A 13,954-nucleotide genomic window follows, 5' to 3' on the forward strand; every position below is an offset into this window, starting at 1 on the left:
TTTGCATAAAATCTGTGTTATTCATCAATTCGCCTTGGAGTTCTTTTAAAATAATAACTTCTGAATATAAACTGTCCATGTGTACTAGGTTGATCCAAAAGTAATGATAATTGGGTATTTCCTGTGTACATAAAAATATAAATTAATAACTGTTTCTTGCTTGCTCATGTACTCACTAAGTTATCACAAAAAAATCATATCAATAAGCCACGTTTCCAAGTATTTACATTAATTTCTGTTGGCAACACTGATCTGCTGTACGTCCGCGCTATTCACTGTCCATCTGCACGACGCGGACGTTCGCGGTGGTGAGGGTGTTCGCTGGATGAAAAATTGGTCGTGCACATCCAGCAAGATAATAATAATAATTATTGACGTACGTCAACACTATTCACTGTCGTTTTGCGTCGTGCATCGTGTATGACCTTGGCGGGACGTACGTCAAGATGGACCGTGAATACGACGCTTAAGTTTTTTATGGCTTGTTTAGTTATCTGTGGTTTGTTTGCCTTCCAGCTGGAGGTCTCGCCCGTCTCGGTGCGTCAAGTGTTTATAACAAAATATTTAGAAAATAGTATTGTGTTTCTTTTTATTTGTCAGTGTGCGAAAATGACTATTGTGTGTTCAGCTACCGGCTGCACTAGTCGAGCGGGAGTTTTGGATAAAAACAATGAAAAAATATCTTTCCATCGGTAAGTCATTTTCAGCTAATTGATAAATATTTATCTTTTAACCCTATCTGAAGGTTTTATCAAGCGCTTTTTTATAACTTTATGTTGTTACTGTAACATTTACCCACTTTATGGGGTTGTGGAATACAAAAGAATTTAATCATTTACATATAAAAAATGTCACATTATCACGTTTGGCATTTTGTTTACCACCGTAGTGTTGTCCACATGTACCACATCTATCGTATATTATCGGTTTACGACAAAAAATCTATTTCATATTAACGTTGATTTATTTATTTTGTTACATACATATAATAAATAGATGTAAATTTTCTTAAACCGCAGGAAAATAAAAAATACCATGTGGTTGTTTTATTAATTGACTTGTGTTTTGTTTGTTGTTTATTGTTTTATTTTTTAGATTATTACTTAATAAATTCATATTGTTTTAGATTTCCTAAAAATCCAGAGATAAATAAAAAATGGGTACAAAACATGAGACGAGTAGAATGGACGCCGTCGAAATTTGCTAGATTGTGTTCACTACATTTCGAGCCTGCGTGTTATCAGGATGGATACTCTAGAAGAATTCTACAATCTTATGCTGTACCAACTATATTTCCAAACCAATTATCTGCTTCAAAGGTAATTCAAAATAATATCATTTACCGAATATTCGTATTGGGCGAATATACGAATATTTATAGTCCTTTCCACCTAAGATGATTTCTGTGACACATGGATTTTTGACACGTGTAGAGATGTCTTTACTGAAATCATATCAATTGTTTTCGATAATCGATAATATTTTATATGGAAATGAAATCGATTTGAATAAAGTACCAAAATTAGTATTTTCGGCATTTCGCCAACAATTAACTAAGGAAACTTAGCAAAAAACAGCAACAAAAAGTCAAACAATAACAATTAGTAACAATAACAGAATACCACGTAAAGTATCATTATAAAAATGCAACTTGTATGCACTCGTACAGACGATTGACTCGATTGACAAACGATCACAAGATGGGCGCCGATTATATTATGATTTTCCAACTCTATGATTTTTCAACGATCCATTTCATGTACACAAATTGCGTAGGTATTATATTTTTGTGTTATTTTATTTTATTTTTCATTATATTAAATTAAACAATACTGTTTTCGATTTATAAGTTTAAGATGTTTTATTTTTATATTTTTGGCAATAATTTCGCCATAAAATAAAAATATTATGCACTAAAATTATTTTGGCGTTTTAAACATAAAATACGTAATTCGGAACACGATGAAGTGTCACAGGAATCATCATAGGTGAAAAGGACTATAAAAACGAATATTTTTGTATGCAACTTTATTTACTACAGATTTAAAAATCGCGCGTAAAAATATCACGTGTGCAGAGAGTGCAGAGACTGCTGATCCACTGGCCTTTTGGCGAGAAGATGTCCATTTTCCAAGTCAAAAAAAAATCGCCCAAAAATATTTTTCACTGAAGCCATATACAGTCGCTTCGGAAAGACTTTTTTCAACGGCTGGAAACATCCAGATTGAAAAAAAATCGCCTAAAACCAAAAAATCTACGAATTTTATGTTTTTTAAATAAAAATTTGCCTATTGTAAATTTTAATTATTATAGTCCTTTCCACCTAAGATGATTTCTGTGACACATGGATTTTTGACACGTCTAGAGATGTCTTTACTGAAATCATATCAATTGTTTTCGATAATCGATAATATTTTATATGGAAATGAAATCGATTTGAATAAAGTACCAAAATTAGTTTTTTCGGCATTTCGCCAACAATTAACTAAGGAAACTTAGCAAACAACAGCAACAAAAAGTCAACAATAACAATTAGTAACAATAACAGAATACCACGTAAAGTATCATTATAAAAATGCAACTTGTATGCACTCGTACAGACGATTGACTCGATTGACAAACGATCACAAGATGGGCGCCGATTATATGATTTTCCAACTCTATGATTTTTCAACGATCCATTCCATGTACACAAATTGCGTAGGTATTATATTTTTGTTTTATTTTATTTTTATTTTTCATTATATTAAACTAAACAATACTGTTTTCGATTTATAAGTTTAAGATGTTTTATTTTTATATTTTTGGCAATAATTCCGCCATAAAATAAAAATATTATGCACTAAAATTATTTTGGCGTTTTAAAAATAAAATACGTAATTCGGAACACGATGAAGTGTCACAGGAATCATCATAGGTGAAAAGGACTATAGAAGAGTAAATATTCATTAAATAAATAAGTCTTTTATTACCAAGGCGAGATATTCGTATTCGTATTCGTCGAATAGTAGGTTTGATATTCGTATTCGTAAAAGTAGTATTCGTTGCATCACTAATAATATCATGTTATTTATAACATAATATACCCCACAATAAAAAAATAAGAAAAATCACAATATTTATAACATGTATTTTTAGTACATAGTGGCCTTATTGCCGCCGAAGTGGGTCGAAAATGTTGTACAATTAATTGTTTTAAATTTTCAGAAATGTCCTAAGAAGCGACTGCTGATTATGAAAATCTCTAACGAAACTCAAACATCTCCTAGTCAGGAATGTCAGCCTGAAAATATTGTAAGTATACGAATATAGTATCACATAGTATTCAAAAAATTCAAATTAAAAATTCTTTATTTGGAACATAATAACAAATTGGCCAAATTGCACATAAACTTGAATTACGATGACATCCGTAAAAGCATAAGAGCTGTAGCACAGATGCCAACGCCCACCTCCATACATGAAATAAGTTCTATCTTATATACATCCATCCATCCTTATATACATCTATCCATCTTATAACAATTTTAACAATAATATGCAAATTAAGTCGGTTAAAAATATAAAAAAAAGTAGTACAAAATTCTAGATAGCAAGTGTGTTTGTGAGAATGTAGATGTGTATTCGTGAGTGTATGAGTATATGAGTGTCTGAGTATGTGAGTGTGTATGTGTGTCCCAGTTTATATGGGTTTTTCCAAGTTTGAGACTGTAAATTTAATAATTTCTTCAGTTTCTTCATTCGAACGGGAGTATTTAACAATAATCTGTCTTATCGATATGTTGTATAAAAAGTTAAGGCGGTTCGTATCAGGGGAGATCTGTGTGATTGGAAGTGGTATTTATTTTAATTACTTGTAACACTAGGGGTCCGCTCTTGCTTCACTCGTGGTACATAATATTATATAGCCTATGTCACTCAAGGATAACGTACCTATCCAACGGCGCTAGAATCACTACATAGTATAAAACAAAGTCGCATTCTCTGTCCCTATTTCCCTATGTCCCTATGTCCCTATGTCCCTTTGTACGCTTAAATCTTTGAAACTACGCAACGGATTTTGATGCGGTTTTTTTTAATAGATAGAGTGATTCAAGAGGAAGGTTTATGTGTATAATAACATCCATTAAATAGTGGAGAAGTACTGTTATTTTTGAGGTTTCTAATGTGATGTCGTAAATAATTACATTTTATCCGCTTACATTGCAAACGTAGGCTGAACCCTACGAGTTTTATCAAAATAATGTACTAAGTATTGTACACATTGAAAAGGTCTACAGAAAAGTCCGCGATGGCATATGTCTATCTCTTATGGATAACCCACAATAACTTTTTTTTGTCATTTACTTTTTACGACAAATAATGGCTAATTTTCGAAGCGATTTTAACCAATACAGCATTAATCCTTAACCAATTAAATACCTTGAATACATTGTTCATTTAATATAGATCTATATGGCCCTTTACACCGTATGATTTAAGTGAATATTTTCGAAGATATTACAGATTTAAAAATTGCGGGGCGTACCGTTTGCGGCGGTACCGGCCGGCCGGGCCGCTATGTTTTTATATACAACGTTAAAAGTTATTCTGTAGTGTATTTAGTATCAGCATTGCACCCGTGCGAAGCCGGGGCGGGTCGCTAGTATCTATATATTTTGAAATCGTTCCTATAAAATTATTCTTATCTAGATTTTGCCCACGGCTCTGATTGCGAAAAACTGTACCCCGCACGTTTCTCTCCGTACTCCTGGCTTGCTTTCTTGAATATCAGTGTAGGCGTTTAAGCGTACGTGAAGGCATTACATGGCATACAAACAAACTCACTCACATTTCTAATATGTATTACATTGGGAGTTATATTAACTATTTTATGTTTAATTTTCAGAAATGTCCTAAGAAAGGACGGCTAGTTTTGAACACTAGTAATGAAGCCTCAACCTCGTCTGTTAATCAAGGATATCAGGATGAAAATGATGTAAGTGTATGGATAGAATGTTTTTATGCCGCTAGGGTGGGAAACGTATGCATCGACGACGCGTTGCCGATCCTCAACCATTATTTCTTTCTGTTTTTTTTTTTTTCTACAGGGTGACTGGAAATTCGACGTGATCCTTCAAAGGGGTTATACTAGAGGTCATTTGCAACAAATTAAGTCCAGTTAACCAGGGGTCAAAAATGGATGGTTATTGAGCTATGACCCTTTTCTTTTAAAGTGATGCAAGTTTTTTTTGGGCAAGCTTTTTTTTTATAAAGTGATCGCTCGGCTTTCAAAAAAATATCAATTGAATGTTAACAGTGTAGTAGTTTTTTCATAATTAATTGGTTTTGGTAAAAAGGCAGAAAATTTTATCAGTCATAGCTCAATAACCATCCATTTTTGACCCCCGGTTAACTGGACTTAATTTGTTGCAAATGACCTCTAGTATAACCCCTTTTAAGGATCACGTCGAATTTCCAGTCACCCTATACTTATATATTAGTATAGATAAATTATATGTGTTAATTTTTTATTTTTATTTTTAGGGGCCTATGACTAAAGGACTTCAATCTAAACTGGAACATTATAAAAGGTTAGCAGAAAGGCGTGGGAGAAAATTGAAAAATTTACAACGTAAATTTTCAAGGGTTGTAAAGAAAAAGGATAGCCTGGAGGTTATTATAAATCTTTTAAATTAGAAGAAGAGAAAAAGTCAATAGTTAAAAATTCTATTGATTTGGAAAATCCAGTTGTATCCCGATATTTCCTAAAACATAGGGATGCTCACTGCCCAAAGAATAGCCAAAAGAAATAAAGCAATTCGCACTAACACTACACTTCTAACTTCTAATCCCCAAGAGCGTATGATCACGTAAGAACTAGTTTAAATAATATACTACCACTTGCTAAAACTCTGTCACGATGGTATCAAGTCATAAATTGTCAACCAGGTTTCACACAAGAATCTATAGAGACCATTAAAGTCCGTTGCGTAAAGTCTAATAAAATATTGTACGCTGCATTGTCCATCGATGAAATCGCCATACGAAAGCATGTCCACTATGATGGAACAAAAACTTTTGGGTTCGTGGATTTTGGGGTAGCAATGGAGGAATGTAGTGACGAATAGCCTTTAGCGACAGAAGCTTTAGCTTTTATAGATACATGCGTGAACGAGGCGTGGAAAATACCGGTCGGATTTTTTTCATGGCTAATGGTTTGTCAGGGGAACAGAAGCACAATGTAGTTGTTGAATCTATCCGGCTGCTCAATGAAACTGACATAAGAGTGATTTCACTTACTTTCGCACCATCTAATGCGGCAATGGTTACAGAATTAGGCTGCAATTTAAAAAAAGAAAATTTGGTGACCCATTTTTAAGTTGATAAACAAGAAGTCGCCATCATGTACGACCCTTGTCACAATATAAAACTTATAAGAAATGCATGGGGTGAGAAAAAAGTTTTTTTAGGCAGTGAAATTAAATTTTCTGGATATTTGTAGAGCAATTGCTTAAGTTACAAGCCATTGAAGGTTTACATGCAGCTAACAAACTCACTGTGGCACATGTAAATTATGAAAATCAGAAAATGATAGTAAAATTGGCAACGCAGTTATTGAGTTAGTCTGTAGCGGACGCTCTGCAAACATGCAAAGAAAAAAAGCTTTAGCGTTCGAAAACTGTGATACCACAGTAAAGTTTATAAGAACAATTAATGACTTGTTTGATATGTTGAACTCACGAAATTTAGCGTCTTATGGTTTTAAAAAAACATTAAATTCGAAGAATATTTAAGAAGGCAGAGCCAAAATTCTCGAAATCGATGAGTATATTAATCGTCTGAAATTATTGGATGGCACTTTTGTACTAGATTCTAGAAAAAAAAACTGGTTTTCTTGGATTTAAAATTTGTATAAAATCTGTTTTATTCATTAACGACAAATTTGTAAATAATTCTAAACCTGAATTTATAGGATAACACAGAAAATACACAGAAAAGATTTTCTGGCAATATTTAAAAATTATTCGTATTTCCGAAATTGGCAAAGAACATAATATATTAAAAATTAGAATATAATTAAAGTGTTAAATATGTGCACCAATAAAAATATTTTCAAACAACTGATTGCTCATAGCACAGAGAATTGTGTAATGAACAATCATTTACATCTTTTAATAATATTATAAAGCTGAAGAGTTTGTTTGTTTGAACGCGCTAATCTCAGGAACTACTGTTCCGATTTGAAAAATTCTTTCGGTGTTAGATAGCCCATTTATCGAGGAAGGCTATAGGCTATATATCATCACGCTAAGACCAACAGGAGTGGAGCACTGCGGGTAAAACCGCAGGGCAGAGCTAGTCTTTTAATAAAGTCTAAATATATATTTTATATTATAATATATTAAAAAAAGAATACACTACGAAGTCAAAAAAGTTGTAACTCCGAAGGTAAATATTAGAAATAAGTTTACCAAAATAATTTTAATTGAAGGGCAGTAAGTAAGTCTTAACTAGATATTAAGATATTTTTTTTAACAAATACCGTAAATTTTTTGTAAAACATAATAAGTTGTACATTTTAAACAGTAATAAAGGCTTAATTTATTTTATTTTTTTTATTATTTATTAACCCTGAGTAACATGGTTATTTTAATTTATATGTTATTTTAATTTTTACGTCTTATTATGGGTCTTCAGCTATCTACATACCAAATTTCATTGTAATTGGTTAAGTAGTAGTTATTCGCGTGAAAGAGTAACAAACATCCATTCATCCATCCTCACAAACTTTCGCTTTATTAGTAGGATGTAATGAAAATGTTTTCTATAAGACTGCCCTTTTATTAATTTGTTAGAATGCTGCATGACTCCTTCATGCCGCACGTTACCTTTTTCCTCACTCCTTTAACTCTATCATCATGTCCACCTTTATTTTAAATTAGTTACATTTCAAGTTTTAAAATTTCTTTTATAATATACTAGCTTTCCGCCCGCGTTTTTAAAGGAAAACCCGCACAGTTCCCGTTCACGTGGGATTTCCGGGATAAAACCTATTCTATGTGTGTATGTACAAAATTTCATTGTAATTGGTTCAGTAGTGAAAGAGTAACATCCATTCTCGTATACTTTCGCATTTATTATATTCGTAGGATTAAACAAATAATGTAGTCAACTGAAATTAATTTAATTTGTTTTTTTTTTTTGTATATTTATTATTTCACAAAACCGTAAATGCAAAATGCATTCACGATTTTATCGATTGAAGCACATCCCATCACTATCACCTCCTATCTATCTGTATGTACCTATAGTAAAAATGGTGCCATGCATATAGTATATAATCTATATAATATACTACTGTATTGTATACTGAAATTGTAAATATATTCGATTATAAAATAAATATTACATTAATTTTATCATCTCCTTTTTTCAAGCACTAAGCGTAACTTAAATAATAATTACATAGTACATACACGTGATACATTTTTGACGTGACAACGTCTTAGAATTCGATATAGCCGGCTGCACGCACGAAAAAACATGACTCATGCGGCGTTACCTCGCTCTGAGGCGTTCCATGTAAGGCTTGAAGTGCAAGCGAGAGCGCGGACCGAGCGACAAAGAAGCACAATCGGACGTTGTCACGTTCAAGAAGCTTATATCCAAGAAGCTTATATCTAATACACTGGAGATTTCAGTATGAACATTAGTAACAAGAAAATATGACGTTGAATGACGCCTGTATGTTTTTTTATCCTTTTCACACCTAGGTAGTTAGTTAGGTGTGAAAGGTGTGATTTCATACTGAAATCTCCAGTGTATTAGATATAAGCTTCTTGGTCATGTTCAACTATCGTCAGTAAACCGACTTTACAGACAACCAATGTGCAACCAATTTTTTCAACATCTTCTGAGTTCTGACAGAGTATTCAATACATGCTCTATGTCTAATGTCTTTATCTGTGGTCAAAGAAAAATAATAATGTCAAATGTCTATACTCTGTGCTCTTAACTCTATACTGAACTATGACTGAACTCAATATTGTCTATGATTTTGGTTATTGTGAAATTGTGACGTGCTTGTGGTTTGTGTGATTGTGATTTTTATTTTGATAATTATTGTTTCATATACATATATAAAATGTCTTCATTATGGATTAAATTACCCAGTAGACGGATCACTGCTTGATCATGTCTAAAATAAACTTTAACGAATGGAAATCGTGGTTTCATCATCCTAATCCACACGAGCAAGGAAACTAAAAATGGGTAGTAAAAAGGATAAATGGGAAGCTTTATCCACCGTGAAATCGTTTGATTTAGGTAAATAAATAATATTAATTGCATGCAAGTTACTGAATATGAATATGCGTGTAATATTATCTCGGTATTGTAACCTTGAAACCTACCTTCAGGATAATAACAAACAGAATTTGTTGAATTTTAATGTAGTAACGGTACCTACAACTGTACTTATGGTCTAAAATAATATTTAATAATGTATTCAGTGTTTTCAGCCAACTATATTCTGATATTTTTATTTTTTTGTAACGAAATATTAATTCAGTTTACAATTACATTGTGATTTCTTTTTATATGTAATCTTATCCAAGATAGTTACACTTTTCGTTTTAACCTTACCTCTATTTATGTAATTTGTCTTGTAATTGTGTAATTAAACTTACATTATGCATACTTATACACTTATGTCAATAAAAAATACTTTTACAATTATTGATACTAAAGTAATCAAATCAAATATCTTAATGAATTTCTCAAGAAATATGGATAGTTCCTGAGATAAGAATGTCCAAGCCAATAAACAAGCTCTTCAGTTTTATAATACAGTAGAACTCCAATTATCCGAATTAATGGGGACCGGGACCCATTCGGATAATCAAATATTCGGATAATCGGATTTTAAAAAGAAATTGCCATTGGAGAGAATAAAAGCTACGTTATGATATTGCACTATTTTTTTAATGAATTAAATGAAAGAAACATGAAATTTTCACATGTTTTAAATATTTTTGCAATCATTTTTCTTATTTCCTCTAGTGACAACGCATCTTTATCATCATCATCCTCTCCATATTCTTGTTAGGGGAAGAATAATAGCGCACTTAGACTTTTTTGGACAATTTTTCGTGATTCGGATAATCGGCGATTCGGATAGTCGGAGTTCGGATAATTGGAGTTCTACTGTAATACAGTATTGATATAGTTTTAATATTAACTGCAAAGAAATATAAAATGATTATTTGAACTGTGTGCATTTTTTAAGTTACTCTTGATTATCAATTTGCCATTATGTGGTTAATGTAAACCTAATAATTGTAAACCTAAATTTAAACTATTTATGAATAAATCTCAATTTATAGTGCAATTTTCAATCCTGTTATTTTTGTTTTCTTTTTTTATCTACGCCCACTTGTAAATACAGCCAAGTACATTATGTAATGTAACCTTACCACATTAACCACTATCAACTAGAATGTTCTATGGGTTGCAACATTACTATATTGATATACTAGCTTCCGCCCGCGACTCCGTCCGCGCGGATGTCGGTCTTCGCGTGGATGGTTTATTTCTCCATTTTGAGTAACTCTGACAATAACATCTTATAAATATCTATTGGACTCAAATACGGCTAGGCCTATAATAATACCCAACGTGTGTTCGCTGTTCTACAGAACAACGTCTATGGATAAAACTGAAAAATTAAGATTATTTTTTTTCTTCGTATTTTTTCAGGATAAAAAGTATCCTATTTTACGCCCAGGATAATAAGGTATAATTATACCAAGTTTCATCGAAATCGAACCGTTAGTTTTCACGTGATGTCTTCAGACAGACAGACAGACAAAAATTTTTTTATCACATATTTGGGTTTGGTGTCGATCCAGTAACACCCCCTGCTATTTATTTTTTCAATATTTTCAATGTACAGAATTGACCCTTCTACAGATTTATTATATGTATAGATTAAACTAGGTATATTGAATTAGTTGCTTATAATATTTTGTGAGGATAGGTGATTTCAGAGTGCTCGTACTTTAAACTAGTATTATAAATAATTAAGATGTATAATACAGCTCTATGTAAGTAACATCAACATGTAGGATCAGATACACAGATAAAAATTGAATAATGAAGCCCTTAATTGGACCTAGTAGAGTAGTAGTTCTTTTACAACCCATTTTTTCATAAATATTTATTTTTACAAAATATCACTAACTATATTAAAACTGTATTCAGTATTCCCTATAATGTAAATATTAAATTTGAATGCAATATATAACAATAAAATTATTTCTCTTTCCAGGTTTAGCTCACAACAGTCACCATGACTCCGTCTTACAACACAGTATGCAACAGATTGACCTTATCAACTCCACTGCCACTACACCCATTAGTCTACTTGTTCAGTCCCTGGTCAAGCAACTCTGTACACTCCTGGAAAAAGATTCCTCCAAAGCGAACCAACTCTACAATACAATATGCGAAAAGTTACACAGCATGAAGCTGATAGACGATTCCTATGCTATGGGAGAGTTTGAAGTCATGAGGAGCCAGTACCAACGCGCCTTGTACCAGCTGGTTACAATAGCTAGTGGCTCAGAAATACCAATCACTCTACCAGCTACATGGCCCCTAACAAGATCAGGTCTGGAATGGTCGCGATATCACAAGGAATTCGAGGAACTGTACTTCATAGCTGGTGGAGGATTTGGCAGCGTGTTTAAAGCACGACACAGACTCGACGGTGTAGAATACGCTGTGAAGAAAGTGTTCATAAAATCCTCCGACGTAAACTCCATCATGACACATCTCGCGGAAGTCAAAACTATTGCCAGTCTCAATCATCCCAACATAGTGAATTACAAAGCTGCTTGGCTAGAACCTTTAATTGAATCCACAGTAAAGAAGAAGCGTAAATTCCACATGGACACAGATAGCGAAGACATATCATTAAGCTCTAATAGAGTATCTTCAGTTTACACAAATATGATGAAGTCCTTCAAAACATACAATTCCAAAGAGCTGACAAAGCAGCATAGTCAATCGGACTTTGTTATATCTTTCGAAAATTCGGAAGGTTTTGAAAATGACAATTCCGATCTGGATGAAAGCGAGAGTGAAGACGAACCGCCGTCGGCAGAACACAACGCTATATGCAAGTTCCTAACCAGCGAGGAGTATGAGAATTGTTCACGGGTCAATTTAAAATGGGCGACTCTCTATATACAAATGACATATTGTAAGCAGACGTTAAAACAGTGGCTGGACGAGCGCAACAGTCACATGACGTTGGCCAGAAAGGGCTCGGATGAGTTGGTCCTCCAACACTCCGATTCGAATGATTCTGGAAGCTTCGACACGCATATACCGGACGTTACGTATCCCGTCGCTTGGACGCGTATAGATGTTATCGTGGACATGTTCACGCAATTGGTTCGAGGCTTGCACTATATACATTCGAAAGGTGTGATCCACCACGATGTGAAGCCCAGTAATGTGTTTGTGGGTGAGAGTGAGAGTGGGCTGATAGTGCAACTGGGTGATTTTGGCCTGGCTTGTCCGTTGCAGCAGTCGCATAGTGGATTGGCGCTTGGCACGCATCTGTATGCAGCTCCGGAACAACTGGAGGGACAGTGTAATCCAAAGGTATGTATTTTTATTTATTTTTTCAACAGAAATAAAATGATTGAATTAAATAATTATAATGTGATACTATGCACGGCTCTAAATTCTTATGATATCTATAATGATATCATACTTCTAATATCTTGTATAAAAATAGCAAGAAACTGCTTGAAAACTCAGGTCGGAAGCCAAAATGGTTTAGGGCGCAGAGCTATAGTTTTAAACAAAGCTTCTAATTTAACGATAGGAGTACACTTTATCTTTGTTTTAGTTTAACAACATTATTTCATTATTTTCAGAGCGACATGTACTCCCTCGGAATCATCCTGCTGGAAATGGTGGAACCGTTCAGTACGGACATGGAACGCGTGAAAACGATCACAGATCTACGAAAAGGTCAAATTCCCGCGCATTTAACGGCGAATTATCCAAAAATAGCTCACATTATCGGAAAACTGGTGCAACGGAGACCAGGGAAGCGACTAGATACAGGACCACTCTTGGACGAACTGAAAACGTTGTGTGACAGCAAAGATGAGACCATCAAGTCACTGAGAGAAAAATTGGCGGCAAAAGATGATGAAATAGCGAAGTTAAAAATGATGCTCGCTAAGTTTAATCACCGTTCCTAGTACCTGTGTGTTGTGATAGTGTTGTGGTTTGACGGAGTGTTTTAAAGTACTTTTAAATTGGATTTTACCCAAATGAATTAGTGTTACAATGATTGTGAGTTATTGAATGTGTTTGACATCTAAAATGTAACTTTAGAATATAAAGATTTGGTTCAATTATTTTGAACAACATTGAGATCTTTTATTGGTGGTATAAAAAAAACACTTAAAAATTGCACTAAACACAATATGTTTTTTAAAACATATGCATCAACTAGGATTTTCAAAATTTTGTCATAAATTCTAAAATTGATAATTAAAAATTTCCAAAATTTAATCACACACTTGTTTATGAACAGTAGTTTAACAGTAGGGATAAAAATTGAAATATTTAATATTCACTGCCAAATACAACAATAATTAATTATTTGTTTATCACTTTAAAAATTTTGTATCAGTATCTTTTATAATTTTGCAGATTTTGGCAGAGCAAAATTGTGAACTATGTAAAATTTGCTAATAAATATTATTTTATTTTTTATTTTAAAAAATTTGTGACTTGAATACTTAAATATAATTTTGTTTTGGGGAAAGATCTTTAAAAGTGGCAATAGCAGAAGATCATAATATGATCTTTAGAAATAACTATGTACTTAAATTACATATTCTTCCTACTATAAATCTACAATATCTGTTATGGTCAATGTTAA

General features: G+C 33.0%; 2 protein-coding genes across 2 annotated transcripts; both read left to right on the top strand.

Moving 5' to 3' along the window:
* The first annotated feature begins 487 nt into the window (after positions 1-487).
* LOC149490846 (THAP domain-containing protein 5-like) lies at positions 488-6,455 on the top strand. Its single transcript, XM_089708651.1, has 5 exons — positions 488-692; positions 1,127-1,319; positions 3,208-3,294; positions 4,889-4,978; positions 5,527-6,455. The coding sequence occupies exons 1-5, from the start codon at positions 610-612 to the stop codon at positions 5,677-5,679; spliced, it is 606 nt and encodes a 201-aa protein (XP_089564777.1). The 5' UTR covers positions 488-609; the 3' UTR covers positions 5,680-6,455.
* A 2,577-nt stretch (positions 6,456-9,032) lies between these two features.
* LOC149490847 (eukaryotic translation initiation factor 2-alpha kinase 1-like) lies at positions 9,033-13,436 on the top strand. The gene is made up of 4 exons (XM_089708664.1): positions 9,033-9,166; positions 9,200-9,309; positions 11,312-12,654; positions 12,933-13,436. Exons 2-4 carry the CDS (start codon positions 9,252-9,254, stop codon positions 13,263-13,265), a joined length of 1,734 nt encoding a protein of 577 aa, XP_089564790.1. The 5' UTR covers positions 9,033-9,166; positions 9,200-9,251; the 3' UTR covers positions 13,266-13,436.
* The last annotated feature ends 518 nt before the right edge of the window (positions 13,437-13,954 follow it).

Source organism: Colias philodice, chromosome 2 (assembly GCF_061535455.1).
Source record: "Colias philodice isolate Cphi_HAF_F1 chromosome 2, ilColPhil1 Martin Lab GWU primary, whole genome shotgun sequence".
Taxonomy (NCBI): domain Eukaryota; kingdom Metazoa; phylum Arthropoda; class Insecta; order Lepidoptera; family Pieridae; genus Colias; species Colias philodice.

What these genes read in the sequence shown, in the direction of transcription:
- LOC149490846 (XM_089708651.1), top strand. Translation starts at nt 610, where the DNA reads ATGACTATTGTGTGTTCAGCTACCGGCTGCACTAGTCGAGCGGGAGTT. An exon ending in GAAAAAATATCTTTCCATCG is followed by an intron (nt 693 to 1,126) that starts GTAAGTCATTTT and finishes ATATTGTTTTAG; the next exon opens with ATTTCCTAAAAATCCAGAGA. An exon ending in ACCAATTATCTGCTTCAAAG is followed by an intron (nt 1,320 to 3,207) that starts GTAATTCAAAAT and finishes TTAAATTTTCAG; the next exon opens with AAATGTCCTAAGAAGCGACT.
- LOC149490847 (XM_089708664.1), top strand. Translation starts at nt 9,252, where the DNA reads ATGGGTAGTAAAAAGGATAAATGGGAAGCTTTATCCACCGTGAAATCG. An exon ending in CGTGAAATCGTTTGATTTAG is followed by an intron (nt 9,310 to 11,311) that starts GTAAATAAATAA and finishes TTCTCTTTCCAG; the next exon opens with GTTTAGCTCACAACAGTCAC. An exon ending in AGGGACAGTGTAATCCAAAG is followed by an intron (nt 12,655 to 12,932) that starts GTATGTATTTTT and finishes CATTATTTTCAG; the next exon opens with AGCGACATGTACTCCCTCGG.